General features: G+C 38.2%; 1 protein-coding gene and 2 non-coding genes across 6 annotated transcripts; all 3 read right to left on the reverse strand.

Annotated features, from left to right (window-relative positions):
* Positions 1 to 504: 504 nt before the first annotated feature.
* Positions 505 to 17,674, reverse strand: KHDC4 (KH domain containing 4, pre-mRNA splicing factor). Of its 4 annotated transcripts, XM_077156421.1 has the most exons (15): positions 17,580 to 17,674; positions 16,898 to 17,114; positions 12,180 to 12,308; positions 11,735 to 11,814; positions 10,566 to 10,618; positions 10,135 to 10,298; positions 9,204 to 9,415; positions 8,225 to 8,285; positions 6,947 to 7,004; positions 6,450 to 6,703; positions 4,535 to 4,708; positions 3,410 to 3,522; positions 2,656 to 2,747; positions 1,675 to 1,778; positions 505 to 716 (listed from the first exon to the last, which is right to left on the reverse strand). In XM_077156421.1, the coding sequence occupies exons 1-15, from the start codon at positions 17,615 to 17,617 to the stop codon at positions 681 to 683; spliced, it is 1,785 nt and encodes a 594-aa protein (XP_077012536.1). In that variant the 5' UTR covers positions 17,618 to 17,674; the 3' UTR covers positions 505 to 680. The 4 variants fall into 4 exon arrangements, 3 of the variants coding, with proteins under 3 accessions (XP_077012536.1, XP_077012535.1, XP_077012537.1); XM_077156420.1 differs by having other exon boundaries at positions 505 to 1,778; XR_013173990.1 differs by lacking the exon at positions 505 to 716 and having other exon boundaries at positions 1,747 to 1,778; positions 3,410 to 3,494.
* On the reverse strand, positions 5,585 to 5,721 carry LOC143681954 (small nucleolar RNA SNORA42/SNORA80 family). Its single transcript, XR_013174989.1, has one exon. It is a non-coding gene; the product is annotated as a small nucleolar RNA SNORA42/SNORA80 family (small nucleolar RNA).
* LOC143681963 (small Cajal body-specific RNA 4) lies at positions 9,709 to 9,837 on the reverse strand. The gene has a single exon (XR_013174996.1).
* Positions 17,675 to 21,107: the final 3,433 nt, after the last annotated feature.

The following is a 21,107-nucleotide window of genomic DNA, read 5'->3' on the forward strand; positions in this document are numbered from 1 at the left end:
ATGAAAGGTTGGGTGGACATAAACTAGGGGGTTGTTTTGAACAAACCGACTACCAATTAATGTCCAGCAGAAAAGGGTAAAATTCAAGAATTTCCAAGTAGCTTTGAGTTCAATAAAGCAGTAATTAAAGGTACTACCAACCGGTGCAGCTGATGGGGCACAGACTTCCACCCAGTCTCCCTTCTTAAGAATATCTTCCCAAGAACAACTTTCAGTTCCTTCAAAATTTCATTAACTCAGTTCCTTTAACCCCATATTAAATTAAGGAGGGTTAAAATAGGAATATGGGAAACAATGATCCTTACATATTTCATCTAGGCTTTAAGGGTATGCACAGCACTCATAAACTGAATGCAATCTTGAAATTGTATGCAAAGTTCTGGGCCCATGTATGTTTTTTTCTGTGTGAAGATGTTACAAATTTGATCATTCTGGGAGTCCAAAGTTATGAAGTTCAGTGTATGACTGAGTTTTATGGAAGAACCAGAACAGAAACCACAAGCAGAATATTTATACATTTATTTATAAGGAAATTATGGTCTAAATATTTACAACATATAGGAAACCAAAGGATAAGTTTATACAAAGCCAGCCTGCAAAGTATTCAAATGTGCAAAAATGACAGTTCAGTATCTCAAACTACTCCTGGTTCAGCAGACTAGCTCCTTCACTTTCACACATCAATATTTGATACAAAAAAGTTCTTTTGGCAAAACCTGTAATGCCAAGAAAAAGGACAAGTTGCAATTTCAGTTATTAAGTCCACCATCCTATTGCCAGCAGTCAAATCTCTCTATTTTAGCTGCAACCAGTTCTGAGAGAGACTGACCATTGTGTTTCATTTCTGTGATAAGTTCTCACCAGATTTTGGTCAAGCAGATTTCTCTGACCCAGTTGAAGACAAGGAGCTTAGTAGGATAGTAAAAAGAGCAATGGCTATCTGAGACACGTGTGCCTGAAAGTGCCAGCTTTGGATCATCCCAATAAAAAGACACAATGAAAATATAACTTGACTTTGTGCCCAGGATCCAGCTATATCCAACAGTTTTATAATAAAACTGCATTTTCCAAAGCAAAAAGAATCCAAAAATGAAATATCAGTGAGGATCTCTTAGAATTAAGTACTTTTGAAAGGAAAGGATGATCTTAAAATCACTTCCCCACTAATAAATAGTAAGGCTTTGTTTGTAACCAATTATTATCAAAATTGACTAAACAGTAGTAAAATACAAATACAACTTCCTTCATGTCAGAGCAGGGGCTATCTGTTTGGAAAAGGCTAGAATAGGTCAAATGTACCTTGGAATGACCCTGCTGAGATGCTCTGATGAACAAGCACATTTTGTCCACTGTTAAAAAGCTTCCAAGACAAATTTGTAAATTTTAACAGATGTAATGCCACTGCAGAAATAAGGATGTTGTCATAAGAATGGAACCCCTTGAGGAAGGGGATATGGCATCTCTACTTCTGCAAATGTCCAAGATGGCTCCCAGTACAGGCCCGAGTCTTGTAAATCAAATACATGCATTATTGCTAAAGAAGAGTCACCGAGGGTCAAAATCCTGCTCCACTGTTTCCTATGGGGCCATCCAGAATGGCATCTGTTGCTTAGCTCGTGGCTGTGATGAAGGGTATTGATATCCCAAACTCCAGCCCTGTGGGAAACTACTTGCATTTTTATGACCTCCGTGTTCCTCCTCTTCATCAGATGAATCTGCAGCATAAGCTACCAAGCCAAATCCCTTCTCTGCAGTTTTCAACTTTTTGGCTGGATAATCTAGAATAGAGAAGAACAACCCCAATCCCATTCCCCACCAAGAAAAAAAAAGATAATACCATGAAATCGTTAATTAAAAAAAAAGATGTTAATTATAAATGGTTAGTTGGACACCATTTTGAGGTCACAGGGTCAATGGTCACCCAAACGTTGAAGATCACACGAAAAACAGCACCAGCATCAGCAAATGTGAATCCACCAGAACCATGTAAGAAAACAGAGAAAGAAAAAAGAAACACAAAAAAAGAAAAAAAAAAAGGAAAGTTAGCAAGTGAGTCTCTGGAGGCTGATACTTCACCTTTTAAGAGTTAAAAGAAAAGAAGTTAAGAAAAGAAAAAAAAATTATTTCTTCTGTTCATTTTTATTATGACTATAGGGCAAAGAACAAAAGTGATACCATTTACTTTTACAGGATTAGTGCTGGGATACTAAGAGGCAACATTTTTCATAACTACAAGCTGATAATTACCAACCATTAGAGCTATAAAGGGAGATGTGGTTGGCTCCCAATATAGAAGAAAAAATCAATCTTTATTATCTGTAGCAGATTACCTCCTAGTGTTCAAACAATGCAGGTAACACAATTTGGAAACCAACTACCAATCACTAGTATTTCCTAGGGTTTTAATGACACTGATGCTATGCATAAAATATGTCAAACTGACTCAACACTTTTCTACACATGTTGGTTAAAAAAAAAAAAAGGCCATATAACTAATATACTGTTCATATTAATAAATTAAAAAAAAAAGTTCTTATTAGTCAGTAGATTATGGAGGATAGATTAAACACCTGAATAAACTTCAGGTGAGAAAACTAATAGCTTAAGACCACTCTTACTTCTTCATTCCCTGTCCCCCAACTATGCCTTACTCACCATGGCTTCCTGTTAAGATCCCAGATCCATTCCTTTCATCAGACTCTGTTTTTATTCCAGTCACTGGAAAGGCTGGTGGAGGCATCAACTGCCTGGTAAAAAGCAAAAGAAATTTTTCTTTCAAATTCAACCAATTTTTAATTTATCCAGTAGATAAGGAGAAAAACAATAAAATCTGCAGATAACCTTTTGAGTTCATTTTAACCATTCATTTCAATCCTTTCCATTTTATCCCCTAACTCACTATTACCAAGTTATAAGACTATAAATGCCCATCTACATAACCTGGCGATGCCAAAAATGGAATGAGTCAGCTAGCTGTTATGAAGGCTAATATAATAATTTAGGAGAGGAAAATGCAAGCATTTGACAGGAGGCTGTACTCCCATTCAAGTACTTTCATCCACAATATTCTGACACTAAGCAGCAAAAACGGTTTGATTGTGTAACACATATTACTGCCTACTCTTAGGAAAATGGCCAAGATGAAGAAAATAAAAGAAAAGGAAGATATCTGATTAAGCAATTATGGAATTATTTAGAGCTGTGTCTAACTGCTTCTAAGCAGTTACATATGATATATGAAAGGTCTATCATATTTCCCATCAAGGCATTAATAACAATAGGAGCTCGTTTGATCCAAATTATTTCACTTCAGTTTCAGAACACAGAAGAAGCCTATAACGACAGTTATTAACTATCACTAATGGTATCAGTAAATGGCATTGAATGTATTATGTTTCAACTAACTTACCTGTCCCTCTCTCGCTCTTTGCCTGAGGAACTTGCCGGCTTCGTTCCTGCACCTTCAATCTCACTCTGACTGGAGAAGCCTGTACCTAAATTAGTCATATGAATGGGTCCATGCTATGAGCAGAAAAATACAGTGGCATTAGCAAATCTACAACTGCTGTATTAACTTTAGCTCCTTAATGTAACTGTCAAGTGCCTCATCTTTCTGATAACTTGCAATAAACTGAACTACAAAGCTCTTAAGGATCTGGATTATAATCTGTCAAAGTAAGGATTATTTTCTCGGTAGGACTTGGTCAGGGATGTTGTGATTTATTATTCTATGTCTACCTGTTTAAAACTGATTATCGATAACTCAACTGGTTTCTATAAGCCTAGTTACGAACTATAACAACACCATGAAGCTTCAAAGAATGCTTCAAGGATTCTGGCACAAAGCAAAGTTGCTTCTTCCCTGCTAAAACAAAATAACACTGCAAAAAAACGATGCATTTATTCATGTTTTTTTGCAAGGGTAGGCACCAGCAATTGAACCCGGGTCTCCGGCATCGCAAGCATAAACTATTTGTCTTAATAATCTTTTTTTAACTCTTTAGTAAATGAGAATAAATATAAATACAATTACAGTGTACACAGAATCACTCCATTTTGGCAGTCTTTGTATGTGTCAGCAAGGGGATAGAGTCAGAAACCACCCTCTTTTTTGAAGAGGAGGGGTAAAAATAGAAAACTGAAAGCCAAGGAATTAACACAAACCACAAACTGATAGATTGCTAGCCTTTGGTGAGATATGGAGGGAAGTGAAAACTACCATAGGCTTTCAAGAGAATACTATGACTAAGTGCAAATTCCAGGTGCTAGTTATGGGAGACTTCTTTCTAGATAGGGAGCTTTGTATTCTCTTATCTTGGTAACTAATTAAAACAAAGACAAAACCCACCCAAAGAGAGGAACTCTTGCTTTAATAATGCCCCAATAATAAAAACCTAACCCTAAATGGATTCCAGAAAGCAAAAATCCTAAAATTGGGAGGACAGCTGATATAGATGTGAATTTATCTTTCTTTAAAGGGAGACTATCAGAGGAGAATAAGATTAGGAAAGTAAAACAGGGCATTTTATTTAACCTGGTATCCAAGAAGTCCAGATTCTCGTTCATCTGGTAGTTCCTCGGTGAATCGTCTCTTCTGGGCCTGGGGTTGAGTTGGGAGTTGGGGCTGGGGCTGGGGTGGGGGCTGGGGACCGGCAGGCAAGGCAGTTTTGACAGGAGCAGCAGGAATAAAAGGACCACTCATCGGACTCTGGCACCAAAACAAACCGAGGAAGGAAAAAGTGTTGTGAGAATACCTGACTAACAAATAAGTAAACAATTATTAAAATATACTTCAATGACTAATATGTATCATATAAACTTTTAATCTTTTGGTCTTAGTTTTCTTCAAGTAGAATTTGATAACAGTATCATCTACCCTTCTCATCTACATCCTAGGGAAACATCAAATTGACAATCCATACACAATATTTTGAAACTCTCAGAGAAAAACTGCAATGTGTCACTTGGGCTTTTAGGGGCAAACATGGACAGTAACAATAAGAGCTTCAGCCACATACTTAATTCAAGAGTCATCAAGCAATAACATTCTCTTCCTCAGAATCCATTTATCAATGTGATTAGCTCTTTCTGTACCGTAACTACAGCTAATGCTTACAGCACTATGTTAGGAGAAAGTCTAACATTTTGAGACTGTTCCAAAAAAGGAGTAAGGGGTGATCAAAAGACAATATATGGTTGGGGAAAAAAATTAGTTTTCTAATAGGAAAATTCTACCAATACTGTTCATCGTTACAAACAGTTAACATTTCTTGACAGCTGGTATCATCTTACTTAGTTCTTACAACACATTTGAGAAAATATGATTGGGTACACTTTATGTATAAGGAAACCTGGATAGGTTAAATAACAACCCAGGATCATACAGCTCAAAAGCGGAAAAGCAGGATAAACCCTGGCAGTCTACTCTAGACTCTCACTTTTACCTACTCTATGTTGCCTCCTAATCATAATGGTCACAATGGAATGTGGCTCAATGCTGGGGAACTACAGTTCTGCTTAAATATAAGTGAAATAATTACAACCAAGGACTATAGGCAGAATTTATAAACTTTTTTTCGTTATACATTGTGCAACCCCCTTCAGTGCTCACAGCCCATGGGTATGGAGGCTGGGCAATGGTTCGAGGTTGCAGTTTATTCTAGCATGGGTACACTATGAAAGGCCCACAGAGAAGGACCTGCCATAAATCCATTACCATGCTCTCATTAGTATCTTCCCCTTTAGATGAGGTAGCTACTTGGTCTTTTCCTAAACTTCTAGTTTCTTACATTGAGAACTATATACTAGCACATATAATCCTTAAAAGTCAGAAAGTGCATATATTTCTTGGCCTAGGTACACCTCCATATGATATGTTTTATTCTAAGAGGAGAACTGTTAATTAAGTTCTAATCACTGAGATATGTGGTATAGGCCATTCCTCTCCTTGAGGACTTTGTTAACACTGCAAAACCAGGGGTAGGGGCAAATTATGGTCCAAGGGCTGATTCGGCCCACCACCTGTTTTTGTAAGTAAAGATTTATTGGGACAGAGCTATGCTCATTCATTTAGGCATTATCTATGGTTGCTTTTGTGCTACAGTGGGAGAATGGAGTAATCATGACAGGGACCACATGGCCTGCAAAGTCTAAAATATTTACTATCTCGCCCTTTAAAGAAAGCTTGCTGACCCTTGTGTCAAGCAACTGTTTGGTGACAAGACTTATAAAGCTAACTGCAAACTTAAAATGCTACACACACATATACACACTGTTCAAAAGTAGCCACTTAATTTAGTGGCAGGTGCACAGACAAACAGGAGAAAATGGTTTCACACAAAATGATTTGTTTCTGAGTAACAAATACCACCACGTCCTTCCATGCCCTCCCGCTCTTCTCCAGTTTTTTCTAATTCAATGGCATCACGTTGTATATCCTGGCATCCTACCTGTCCAGTGCTAGCCGGAGGCTGCACTTGTGTTATCGGGTATTGTGTTGGCACAGGTGGGACTCCAGTAGGTAATGCTGGCAAGACTCCAGGTGCCAATGAAACAGCTGGTGGCACTATGCTTGGTACTCCATAGGGAGGTTGAACTGGCTGCTGAGGAGGGGGAACAACAGGGTAACCAGACTGATAGCCATTGGATGGATAATATGGTGGTTGAGGAGGGACACTACTTATAGCAGAGGGTTGTGTATAGCCTGAGGGGGGAAGAAAAAAAGTGTTTAATCAGCTGCAGCAGAATGAGACATTTTAGCTGAATATTAAACTTAATATCTAGGGAAGAAAAATACTGAGGCAAGAATGGCTTTCCAAATTACCCTACATTGAAGGGAACATTATTAGTGCCCTGGCACAGTCTAGCCTCAGGTATCATACGTTTATACATAGATATCCTTAGTAAATTTTTTTTAATTAAAATAAACTCTTCAAGTCATACACACCTGGTAAAGGTACAGCAGTATTAATCTGATTCACAAATCTAGAGTATTCAGCATGAACCTGAAAGAGAGAGGAAACAAATTAATATAGAATTGTACCAATTTACTTCATACTTATAAGTGTCAGACAGTACAATTCTAGACCAAAGCAATTAGAAATGAAAATGTTCCTATTGATGTTTCAATCAGATTAAAATAAAATCTGATTTAATAAGGCATACCTATACATTAAGCCAGATTTTGGGAATCAAGATTAGCGAGCCTCAGAAATTAAGCAATTAAGAGATTTTTCAATTGTTAGTATAACTGTAGAGTATTCATTAACTCATTTAGTCATTTATTGGGGGACAAGTATTTGCAAGGTACTGTACTAGAAAGTAAGAATCCAAGAAGGACATGATTCTTGTTCTCAAGTGCTCATAATAAAGGTTTGGTATTTTTTCCTTCCAGTTCTTTCAGTGTAAGTAGTCCCAGCAAAAGCCAGAAGGACCCACAGGAGCTGAGAGAGCCATTTTGAAACCAATCCAAGAGAGAAGGGTCAGTAGACATCACCATGTGCCTTCCCATAAGACAAAGAAACCACAGACATAATCAGCCTTTCCTGAGTGAAGGTATCCTTTCGTTGATGCCTTAATTTGGACATTTTTCATGGCCTTTGAACTGTAAATCTGTAACCTAATAAATCCACTTTGTAAAAGCCAATCCATTTTTGGTATACTGCATTTCGGCAGTATTAGCAAACCCAAACAGTATCCCCTTAAGTAACAAAGAGTATAAGGTTGAATATATTCAATCCCCAAATCTGATTTCCTTTAGATTCTATAAAAACAGCCCTATGGTTTAACTTTTGGTAATTTGTTTATGGGGAAAATAATACATAATCAGATAAGCAATTACTCAATTGGGTGCTAATTTAAGAACATGGCTAATAAGTTTTAAATTATTGTAAACTCTACCCTCACTTTAGCTATAGTTAATATAAAAAAGAATTCGAATGTCAATCATAAATAGCTTATCCAAGGTTAAAAGTGTTATTTAAATAACTGACAACATTGAGAGTCTATGATACTGGATGTACCGCAGACTTCAAAATTCCATACTGGATTAGCTCCTGAAGAAGAAATGTATGAAACTGTGGCGCTGGCTAGATGGCTTTGATTTCCTTACAGAGACCAGCAGTTGCTATGGAAGGAAAAATAGCCAAGACACAACCCAAAATCGCAGTGGTAGCTCTACTACTGTCAGTAGATACCGAGTATCAGAGAGATAAATGTAACTCACTGTTTGTAAGAGATTCTCACAGAGCTTCTTGGCAGCAGCCAGGCCTTCTGGTTTGGGATGACTACAAAGAAATAATCAGGAATTCAAAGGGGAGAAAAATAAAAGGATACAGAATTCTACCTTCACTTTTCATGCTATTTTATAAATTTATTTCAACATATTCACTATAGTTCAAATCTAAGACTCTCAAAAAAGCCTCACAAAATTGGAACATAAAATGTCATAAACCCTTTTAGACGTAATTAGTATCGTTAACACAATATTGCATTGGCCTCTTTCTCTGAATAACTATACTTCTTTATCATAAAGCGTTTGTACTAAACGCTGTAATAATTATACTAAAATTATCATAAAACCTTTTAAAACTGTCATAGGTTAAAAGAAACTTATTTTGGGATCACATCCTTGTAAATTACCCAAAGCCTTGAATAACTCAAATCACTGTCAGATAAGTATTTAAGGGCTTTCAGAAAGAATTCCACCTTCTAATTTAACAATCTTTATTAATCTAATTTTTAAACTAAATCCCCCATGTTACTACTAATTAATTAAGCTCATTTTCCTCTTGGCCCTTCTCAATTATTCCCACTTGCACTGATCAGCTAAAAAGGAGTCAAATGTTCCCTGCCGATACAGACTGTACAACGGGACTGGATATAAAAACTCAGAAATGGACAGCACAATACTACCCAATTGTAATGCAATTATGTTAAAACACTGAATGAAGCTGCATGTGAGGTATAGGTTTTTTGTTTTTTTTTTTCCTTTCTATTAATGTTTTAATTCTTATTCTGTTGTCTTTTTATTTCTTTTTCTAAATCGATGCAAATGTACTAAGAAATGATGAATATGCAACTATGTGATGTTATTAAGAATTACTGATTGTACATGTAGAATGGAATGATTTCTAATTGTTTTGTTAATTCTTTTTTTAATTAATAAAAAAAAAAAAAAAGTTCCCTGCCCTATCCATCCATACCTGATGTAAATATACATGGGTTCAAAAGCTTCTCGGCCAGAAGCTGGCTCTATGCAGCCTGAACCTTTGCCCCGTAGAAAGACTTTGGCACCTGTTTCAATTTGAATGTGCTGCAAATAGGAACAGCCTGGACCTTCTACCTTCTCCTTGACATTAAAAGTGGGCACAGCATGTTCTAGACCCACAAATAATTTATCTTGAACATAATGCATCTGTAGAGAGAATAAAAAATCTCAAATTAAATACAGAATACATAAATAAATCCTAGTCATGTAGAAATTTTGCAATATTTTAACACAGAGATACTTATAATCACTTCCAGAATAATGAACTCCCATAATTTCTACGACAGGTACTATGTGCTTAAAACAGCAAAAGATGTTTATGAAGAGAAAACCTGGGGCCTGATATTGAGTAAGCCCATCCACTTTGCTCCCACCTGATAAGTATCCCCAACACATAAGTAAATAAGAAATTATAGCAGTCTCCTGTAAAAATGAAGTAGAAATGTTGGGTAGTACAGTCAGCCCTATGATATTCTCCAATAAGGGCTGCTCTCTCCAACCCTTTTTTCTAGGAGGAATGTATCAGCAGAGTCTTGCTTCATCAGACTCAGCCTTCTTAGTCCTCCAGTTACCATCAAGTTCACAGATATAAATATAAGCTATTAACTTCAAAATCCACATTATGTATACACTTGATCTATCAATTTCCTTTCTACAATATATTGATACGAAGAGATTCTGTGCTCAGAGGCTCATTACATCTTGGATACCTAAATGGCCCATTAACAGAATACGAATAGTAAGTAACTGTCAGGTTGGAATATCAAGCTTTTATTCCCTTTTTTTTTTGTATTGTCTGTGTTATTTGGCACACATCATTTTTATAGAAATGAGAAAGCTATTAATGATCTATTCACAAAACATACCCCTGACTGGAAGGGAGGCTTCTGGCTGACAGCAGGAGAAAGCTGAGTGATGGGTGCTGGCTGATGATAGACAGTGACTGTTGCACCATTAAAAGTTGGACTTGTCCCCGTGGCAGCCTTCACCACCCCATTGGTGATAATTTCTTTGATTCGGTTTACAGCTCCTAAGGAAAGACAAAGACAACAAGGTACTGTAGCAAAGAACTGAATGAACTCACTGGGCCCCAGTGGTAAACACAGGCCAATGCTCAGTTACTCAAGCATTAATCCATTTTATGAATTACCCAACCACTAAGCTCCTTGTATATATTCATGTACAGCACATCAGTAAGAGTTAAAACAGCCACCAAGGAAAGTTTACCAAACTTGTTACAGAGTCCTGTACTTCGCCCGTCACAAAAAGTAGTACATGAGCTAAAAACGTTACTTACTGTCCACTAATTCCCGGGTCTGGCCTTGAACATGAAGATATAATGGACGATCCCTTTATAAAGAAATATAAAATGATTATTGCAAACTGGTTATATCCAAAGGGAGCCAAAAGCGTCACCAAATCTAATTTGTAATGTTTAAAATTTCCAAACAAGAAAAAGGGACTGTACGTAAACAGAAAGGGTTATTGCTAGTTCTTTTCTAAGAACGTGGTTTTATAGCTGTGGAATAAATATACCTTTCTTGCTAATAATTAACTGAACACAGGGTCAAATCTGTCCTTTTGGGTTCATTAGCATTAGTATCCAATTAATTCAGATAACCCAGTGTTCAATTACTTTTTGTAACTGCCTAATAGGTTATAAGCAAATGTGCTCTTAGCTATTCAAATTAATGGGGCAAGAGCGATGGTGACACTTAAGACTTAAAAGTCTATACCAAATGAGAAGAAGTGGTCAATAACCATATAGTTAAGTAAAAAGCTGTAAGTAAAATATGCCCATGTTTAAGGAAAAAACAAAACAAAACATTAAGACAGCAACAAGCACACAAAGATTTTTATATGTGGCTTTGAAATATAGTTTCAGAGTTTGGAATGCGGAGCAAATTTCACTTCCTAATTATATTTTGTTTAAGCCAATGTTTAAAATGTTACAATCCCCGAGTACTGGCCAACCGATAGTGGAGAGAAGCTCAAACATTGAATAATGGAAAGCATGAAGCTAAACTGAAATTAAATCTTTACATGTATAACCAACAACATGTAATTAGCATAGAGACAATCAGAAGTTTGATAACAGAAGATGTATTTCTTAAAACTACCATAAAATTCTATACAACAAAATTTGAGCTCATGGGGGAGTATACACAGTAAAAATTTAGAAATATAAACATTAAAAGTTAACAATTACCTCCTTTTGCACTTTCTTATACTTTAGGTTTCCTCCAATAAAAAGTGATATGAAAAACCAAAATACAATAGGAAAAAAAAAAATACCTGGCAAATTTCATACACCTGTTTTGAGATGCCCAGGGTTTTGCTATAAAGCACATATATCAAACTACTAACCAAATGTCATTCACACATAATCCTTGAGAATGAAAACCATCAAGCTAATGTGAATTATATGCCTAACCCTTCCTCAAAGTTGTGGACAAGCATACATACCCTGGTCCCACTTTGGCCTTCTCCTCAGTTGTCATGAACCTCCCTCGAGTTGACACTGCTGCCCCACTAAGTCTGCTGATCTAAAAAAGGGGAAAATTCTATTAGAAATGTGGGTAATTGCTTGATTTCAATGGACATAGCAGGATGGAATTTTCCCATTCATTCATTCCACCAATAAGGTAGGAATGCATCCTCTCCTATACTTAAATTTCAATTCCATTATTTCTTACTCAAACCAATCCAGGGAATTCACCCATTTCTGTTTCATTACTTTCACTAAGGAGTTTCTATGAAGTTAAATTAAACCCAATCCTGACTTTGGCAACTAAGGCCCAAACCCACTAGTAAATATCCAAGTTTCATTTTCTGTGTTTAGAGCTCTTGATTACCTAAAACAACATCCACCTGTAACTCTCCCCAAACAAGAAGCTCAACTCTTCCATACCTCATCTTGAGTCTGTCCTCGAGTCAGCAAGTTCCTACATGTGAGAGGCACATCATTGATTTCTACTTCAGCTACCACCAGGTCATCCTTGCTCTTATTACTAGTCAGGCCTTTGCCAGGGGCCTGAAGCTACAAAAAGAAAGGAATTAGGTAAAAACCTTATATGATGGAATAAAATCTTTTAGTTGCTCAATTTACAAATGTCTTCTCATGTCAGGACCCCCCCCACCTGTCCCTTCATCTGCCTGCAAACACACTTGGAAATATTCCTGGGCAATCCTCATAAATGCAATAACAAGAAAAACATCACTAAAAATAATATCAAGTGGGCGGGCCACGGTGGCTCCGCAGGCAGAAATGCTTGCCTGCGATGCCAGAGGACCCGGGTTCGATTTCCAGTGCCTGCCCATGTAAAAACAAACAAACAAAAAAAATCAAGTATAGTCAACCCGCTTTTAGTCTATCATCATATTTCTCTGTAAAGCTTGGTCATGTATGCATTTTTATGGTCATATAATTATAGAAACTATATGGGCTAAAATCTGCAACCTCCAAAAGGAGCAAGTTAAGATTGTTTATAGCTCAATTAAATGCCTGCACATGTACAGAACAGTGTATAGCAACCCATACACCCTGTTCATACAGTACAAAGTTGCCTTTTGTGCCCACTCTATAGTCACAGCACATCAAATTCAACAAATTCCATCCTTGCAAAGATCTCAAACAAAACAAAACAAAACCCTAAACCATATCTAACTCTTCTTTCCTTTATTCTCCATTAGGGAGAACAAAGAGAATGGATTAAAAAACAAACAACCAAGATGACCCTAAAATTTAATGTCTTCTCTCAATTTAAATTACAGGCAACTCCAGATAGCTGATTTGAGTGCTATCTGAAAGAATTTTAATCATGAAATGGATTTTCCCTACTCTTAGCTGTCTAGTAAATCTGCTCAAGGAAGGTGAAATACAGTTTTCTTCTTGTGCTTTAGATACATTTAAAAAATGTTGAGACAAAACTAAGTAGATTCAACAATATTACCTTATCTTGGTCTAGCATCATTCAGTATGCACTTATACATATCTAATTTCATAGAATTCTTATGACCACCATTTTAAGGGTATGCTTCAGTGCTGTCCAACAGAACTTCCTCTGATGATGTAAAGGACCTACAATGGAGCAGTCCAACATGGTTGACACTAGCCATATGTAGCCACTAAATACTTGAAATGTGGCTAATATGACTGAGGAACTTAATTTTAAATAGAAATTCATTTACATTTTAAGTTAAATAGGATTATGTGGCTAGTGGCTACTATACTGGACAGCACAGGTATATATTACCAACCCCATCAAAAATGAGTAAGATAACGAAGCTCAGTGACAACCAACAATTCAGGATTCCAGGTTTCAAACCCAGGAATTCTGAGTCTAACTCCAGAATCATTTAGAGTCTGCTGCCCCCTGCGGAGTTCAATGATATTTTAAAGATTACTTTTTGAGAAAAAAAAATGAGTCTAAATGATTAACATTGAGTATTAAGAACTTTAATATTTAAGGAGCATTCCAACTTTATCAGTCTGCTTTTAATTTTTCCTTGTAGACCTTAGAATGGACAACCAACTTACACAATCTTTGCAAACCATAAAAACACATTAATTAACTTCCAATTCACTAAAAGTTCTCACCAACTTTGTAGAACTGTAATATTTAAGCATCCAGACAAGTTATGGCCTACTAACCATTCTGTAGAACTAATTGGAAGGCTCACAAAGGATTGCATGTTCAAACAGAACTCACCTCTTAATTTTTAATCTGTCATGCAAAAAAATTTTAATATAGTGGAGTGGACTGACTTTGAACATAGAAAATTCTTCAACTTCAAAGATTCTCAAGAGGAAGCTAGAACCCTAATTATCTGAGGTGACTCTGAAGCCAGATGCCTGTGCCTACCACTTATATGTTTTGGACAAGTTATTTAACACACTCCTGAGCCTAATTTTCCTCATCTGTAAACTGGTGATAATAATATATTCCACCGGGTTTGTTGTAAGGATTTTTTTTAAATGCATTTAAAAAATGCATACTTTTATTGAGATATCTTCACAAACATAGAGTCCACCCAAAGTATACAGTCAATGGCTCACAATATCATCACATTGTTGTATATTCATCACCATGATCATTTTTTTAGAATATCTGCATCACTCCAGAAAAAGAAATAGAAAGAAAAAACTCATACCTCCCGTACCTCTTATTCCTCCTTCTCATTGACCATCAGTATTGCAATCTACCCTTTATCCCCCCTATTATTTATTTTTTTATCCTTATTTTTCTACTCATCTGTCCATACCTTGGTCAAAGGCAGCGTCAGCCACAAGGTTTTCAGTCACACAGTCACACTGTAAAAGCTATATAATTACATAGTCATCCTCAAGAATTAAGGCTACTAGAACACAGTTCAAGAGTTTCAGGCACTTCTCTCCAGTCACTCCAATATACCATAAACTAAAAAGGGATATCTATATAACACATAAGAATAAGCCACAGGATAATCTCTCAACTTTGAAATCTCTCAGCCACTGAAACTTTGGTCAAGAAGGTTCTCAATCTCATGATTACCATGTAATTAAGGTGTTCAAATAAACTGACCAGACAAGCTTTAACTTATAGATAATGCACTACCAAAAATGTCAATTTTGCACCAAATAAACAACTCTTCTTTTGGTCTCACACAGAAGTTGAAGTTTTAAAATAGAGATTTTATCATCCTTTACCCTGTATTCTGATTTACCTTAGTCCTATCCAGATCAGCTTCATTCCTATCTCTAGTCAAAGTGTGATAACTTGTTCCAACTTTTTGTACAGTTGCTGTATGGAGTAATGCTGACTTTCATAGCTTCAGGGCTCTAACTCTAAGTCTCAGGTGTCACAAAGTTTCAGGCAACGACCAGGTTATATACAAAGCTCAGTGTCTCAGATTTAGAAATATCAGTTTCAACTCCAGAACAGATGTGACTGCTGTAAACTAGGAACCTTTACAACAGGCCCCGACCTAATAACCCATGATCTTGACTTCAATTCTCCGAATCTGTATATCATAGTTAGTCCATATAAGTGAGGCATGATAATATTTGTTTTGTTTCTGACATTTCATTCCACAAACTCTCCTTAAGGATCATTCACCTAGTTGCAAGTCTGACAACTTCCTTCCTGCAGCAGCTCAGTAGTGCCTTGTATGTATATACCACATTCCCCCTTTCATTCCTCAGTCACTGTACTCTTAGGCCACCTCCATTCATTGTGAATCCCGAATACTGCTGCCCTAAACACCAGTGTGCAAATGTCCATTCATGTCCCCACACTCAGTTCCTCCAGCTTTATATCTAGCAACAGGGTTGCACGATCATATGGCAACTCCACCCCTGGCCTCCTGTGGAACCACCACACTGCCGTCCAGAAGGGCTGCAGCTCTCAGTTTCTAACTACAGTGAAAACAAACAACTCTTTCTCTAGCACTTGTTTCTCTTTGTTCAAAATTTTTTTTTTTTGGCATGGGCAGGCTCCAGGAATCGAACCGGGTCTCTGGCATGGCAGGTGAGAACTCTGCCACTGCACCACCGTTGCACTGCCCTCTCTATTCATTTTTAAACAATTTTATTCGCACATCATACAATCCAAGCTAAGTTAAAAGTCAACGGTTTCTGATAAAATCACATACGAAACCTTCAACACCACTATCTATATGAAGACATTTTCTTTCTTCTGCAAAGAATCCCATACTACCCACCCCCAAACACACAGAACCCCTGCTTGTTGACGATTTAGTTTTGGCATAATGCTTTTTTACATTCAGTGGAAACACATCACAATGTTACTGTTGACTACAGACCCTAGCTTGCATCAACTTTATTTTTTCCTGTATACCATCCTATTTTCAACACCTTGCAATGCTGACATTCATTAGTTCTCCCTCATGCAAAAACATTCTTATATTTGTACATTTAACCACCCTCACTGTCCACTCTAGGCATTCCTAAGTTATACCATCTGTCTTTATCCTCTTTCCTTCTTGTGTCATATGTCAAAGCAAGCATTCTAACAACACAATCATTATAATCATAAGCCTGTAGGAAGATTCTTGAATTCTGTGACAAGGGGAAGTAAAAAGCTTCCAAGATCAGACCCCTTCTAGTTCTAAGATTCTAATTATACTAGCAATTTTATAAAAGGACCACATCATTTCCTCAATTACAATAAAAAGGGCAACACACCCCATATATAAACAATTCAACCATTTTCAACTAATCTTTAATTGTACTTTAGTTACATAGTCACTAAATAAACATCTATTAATTCTAATTACAGAAATATTTTAAAGCCTAATTTTATGTTCTTGAATTTCTCTTGTCTTCAGAAAAAAATGCACATGTAACAAACATACCACTACAACGCTTTAAATGACTATATGGAGAACTTAAAATTCAACTAAGTGAACTTACACAAACCAAATTATTTAATCTATAAATGTAATCGGCCTATTCAAAATTGCCTCAAAAAAGCAAATCTCATCTGGTATGCTCCAAAACTAAACTGTTTCTAAATTACCGGACCGCTGTTTTCCCTTCCATTAAAACACAAGTGTCTGAGAGATTAAGGGACTACAAGTGAGCTTTCTGGGAAATGTAATCAGCCAGGTTCCTTCAACTTCAAATACCTTCTCCGCAGCATTCTGGGTTGGTTTCAGCTTTCCTTTGGCCATGAGCATGGCATTGATCTTGGCAGCCACCGCAGCAGCAGCATCCAAGGCTCCCGAGGGAGCAGCTGCGGAGCCCCCAGGGTTTCCCCCACTGCTAATGACCTCTCCACCTGGAGCCGCCGGCGGGAGGAAGAGAAGTGGGGCTGGAGCTGGTTGGTCCCATTTGCTGCGGCGCCTACAGTAAAGAAAAGAAAAATATTAGGCCCCCAAAGTTTTGATTAGATTATTCTTCCCTTACTACACATCTGTCCTGTTCCCTTTATCCCTCCGGATGTCCTTCCAAATCTAAAATTCCCATCTTTCCTCAAATAGGCAACTATTGCTATATTTTCCAATATCCTCACTTCTCTCAACCCTTTCTTTCATGTCCATGGAAAGAACCCACTATGTTTCGCATATCCTCGTTTTCGCCTTCGTCTTCTTTCGCCCTTCCCAAAGTCCCTGCTTTCCCCTCCCTCTGCTCTTCGTAGGCCCTTTTCAAACGCCCCAGGCCTATCCATCCTTCTCCCCAGAAGTCTAGCCCGTACACTTCCTGCTTAAGCGCCCCTCTATCTAAACGCAGCTTCCCATGGTCCCTCTCTCTCTCTCTCTCTCTAGTGTCCTCATGGTCGCTCCTATGCCTTCGCCCGTGAGGCCTCACCCGCCGGCTCCAGGATGCGTCGCGCTCCCCGCGGACATGGCGACCGGCTCTACTCAACCACCCGCCAACTACCCTACAACCACCCTCCCGTCACTTCCGCCCCCAACGCCCATACGCACGGCCTCTTCCGGTCGTTTGGCGGCGAGGTTCCGGCGGCATTGTCGAGTGCGATTGGACGCTCGGCTATTTAAAGGCATCTGGCGTTGTCTCAGGCAGGTAGGGTGTGACCTTCTTCCTCGCGCCGTGCCCTTGAGAAAGATGGCCATTAAGTCTCATTCAAAAGCGAAATCGGGAGAGGAGAACCCATGTTTGTTGTGGGCAAGTTGGTAGTCAAGAAGACAATACGCATGAGTCAGGAAATGAAACAGCTTTCTCCCCAAGTTCTGCTTCGATTATGTGGCATCCCAACTTCTGTACCGGGAGAGAGCCTTCCCGCAGCGTTTACCCACTTTTCGTTTGTTGCCTATTTAATAAAAGGGAAATGATTGGTTTCAAAGACCGTTTGGACAAATTCTCTGCCTTTTGTCGTCTTGGTACGCCAAACGCTGTTTTTAAAACAGGGGATATAAAGATGAATAAGCCACAGGTCCTGCCTTTCTGTTACAATGGGGTGGGGTGGGCATACAGATAAATTCATATAATACGATTGTATAATAAGCAAAGGTGGAAAAAGATAAGACCCGTGGGGCGTCTGAGCAGGGATTTGAAAGAAACAGAAGCTAAACCAGCCTGGTGAGGCCAGGAGAGGCGGCGGTCCTTGGGGTAATTTACTTGACAGTTGAGCAGCCTGGAGCGTGGGAGCCAGCTCTTGAAAGGCCTTAGCCATGCTAAAGAGTTTGAGTTGATTCTGGAGGTTAAGGTTCCAAATATTTAGAATACCTTGAAGTTGCAAAGAGTCTGTAGATCGAATAAATAAAATATAATGCTATTTTTCAAGTAAGTGTAGATTCTGATATGATTAATAGAATAGAAATTTATTTAAAAGTCTGTGATTATTTTCCCTTCAGCATTTAATAAATAAAATCTCTTCCATATAGATTTGAAATGTCACCTTTATCATACACTAAATGGTGTGTGTTTGTGTGTACGTATATATATATGAACATATACATATATACACATAGATATACACATATTCACACATTTGTATTTCTTCATTCTTTTCTGTTCCAATGATTTGTTTCTTTGCTATAATGTTTTCATTACAGTAACATGAGTATTTTAAAATCTGGTAGGGCAAACCCATCTTCATGCTTTTTCTGTGTTTCCTTGTCTATTCTGAGAACTGTATATTTCAAATCAATTTTAAACTAAAAAACACACATTTTTTTCTCCCTTGCCTTTTTCCCCAACAATGCTGTTTGGATCCTGATTGAAATTCCATTGTGGTTTTTTTTTCCTTTTTGAAAATTTGAGATATACTTCACATACCATAAAATTCGAGGGAGTGAGAAAACCTTCTTGACCAAAAGAGGGAAGAGAGAAATGAGAGATTTCAAACAGAGTGGAGAGGTTATCCTGGAGGTTATTCTTACGCATTGTATAGATATTACCTTTTTAGTTAAGGTATAAAGGAGAGGCTGGAGGGAAGTGCCTGAAAATTTAGAGCTGTGTTCCAGTAGCCATGTTTCTTGAAGATGAATGTATAATGATATAGCTTTCATAATGTGACTGTGTGATTGTGAAAACCTTGTGTCTGATGCCCCTTTTATCTAAGATATGGATAGATGAATAAAACATGGATTAAAAATAAATAAATAATAGAAGGAGCAAATGTTAAAATAAATTTAGTAGATTGAAATGCTAGTGATCAATGAAAGGGAGTGGTATGGGGAATGGTATTGTTCTAGTTTGCTAGCTGCCGGAATGCAACACACCAGAGACGGATTGGCTTTTAATAAAAGGGGATTTATTTTGTTGGTTCTTCAGAGGAAAGGCAGCTAACTTTCCACTGAGGTTCTTTCTTGCGTGGAAGGCACAGGATGGTCTCTGCTGGTCTTCTCTCCAGGCCCCTGGGTTCCAACAATTTTCCCGGGGGTGACTTCTTTCTGCATCTCCAAAGGCCTGGGCTGAGCTGCTAGTGCTGAGATGAGGAATGCCGAGCTGCTAGGCTGTGCTACATTGCGTTCTCTCATTTAAGCACCAGCCAATCAAGTCAAACGTCACTCATTGCAGCAGACACGCCTCCTAGCCGACTGCAGATGTAATTAGCAACAGATGAGATTCATGTACCATTAGCTTGTGTCCGCAGCAACAGAACTAGGTATGCTCACCTGGCCAAGTTGACAACTGAATCTAACTAACACAGGTATATATGAATTTTTTTCTTTTTATTTCTTTTTCTGAATTGATGCAAATAACCATGATGATGAATATACAACTATGTGATGATATTGTGAGTTATTCATTATATACCAAGAATGGAATGATCTTATGGTGAGAATGTTCGTGTTTATATGTTGTTATGTTTAAAAAATAATAATAGAACTTCCAGAGAAGATGGCGGCTTAGTAAGACGCGCGGGTCTTAGTTCCTCCTCCAGAAAAGCAACTAAAGAAACAGAAACAATACGAAACAGCTCCCGGAGTCACGACAGAGACCAAAAAGACAGCGTACCCCATTCTGGAACAGCTGAACGGGCAGGGAGAATCTGCTGCGGTGAGATACCCGAGGGGCGCGTGTTTTCCGGACCGGGGCGGCTGGTGACTGGGGTCCCCTCCACGCACGTGGCTCCCCGGTCTGACTGGGAACGTTGGATAGCGGGGCCCTCCCGTCACGCTTGGCGTTTCGGACCAGCTGGGCAATTAGGACCGGCACTCTCCTAAGCCACGGCAGCCAGCGACCCCCGCCTCCAGGCGCGGTTTCCCGGCCCGACTGCCGTGCAGACAGAAGAGCGCCACGAGCGCCACCTACTGGGCAGGAAAAGAAAAACAGAGCCCAGAGATTTCACAGAAAAACCTTTTCAACCAGCTGGGTCCCACACCCAGGGAAATCTGATCAAATGCCCAGACACCAGCAGAAAATAATGGATGATGCTCGGAAAATTGAAGATATGGCCCAGTCAAAGGAACAAACCAATAGTTCCAATGAGATACAGGAGCTGAGACAACTAATGCTGAATATACGAACAGAAATGGAAAAACTCTTCAAAAACCAAATCAATAAATTGAGGGAGGACATGAAGAAGACATGGGCTGAACAAAAAGAAGGAATAGAAAATCTGAAAAAACAAATCACAGAACTTATGGGAGTGAAGGACAAAGAAGAAAAAATGGAAAAAACAATGGGTACCTACAATGGTAGATCTAAAGAGACAGAAGCTACAATTAGTGAACTGGAGGATGGAACATCTGAATTCCAAAAAGAAACAGAAACTATAGGGAAAAGAATGGAAAAACTTGAGCAGGGGATCAGGGAACTGAATGACAATATGAAGCGCACAAATATACGTGTTGTGGGTGTCCCAGAAGGAGAAGAGAAGGGAAAAGGAGGAGAAAAACTAATGGAAGAAATTATCACTGAAAATTT

Source organism: Tamandua tetradactyla, chromosome 4 (genome assembly GCF_023851605.1).
Source record: "Tamandua tetradactyla isolate mTamTet1 chromosome 4, mTamTet1.pri, whole genome shotgun sequence".
NCBI classification, from domain to species: domain Eukaryota; kingdom Metazoa; phylum Chordata; class Mammalia; order Pilosa; family Myrmecophagidae; genus Tamandua; species Tamandua tetradactyla.

Excerpts from the sequence above, each read along its gene's own strand:
- KHDC4 (XM_077156420.1), bottom strand. The coding sequence starts at position 17,617 with ATGTCCGCGGGGAGCGCGACGCATCCTGGAGCCGGCGG. Across the intron at positions 4,709-6,449 it reads CTCCGGCTAGCACTGGACAG|AGTCCGATGAGTGGTCCTTT; the intron begins GTAGGATGCCAG and ends TTTTGGTGCCAG. Across the intron at positions 2,748-3,409 it reads AAAGAGCGAGAGAGGGACAG|GCAGTTGATGCCTCCACCAG; the intron begins GTAAGTTAGTTG and ends GCTTTTTACCAG.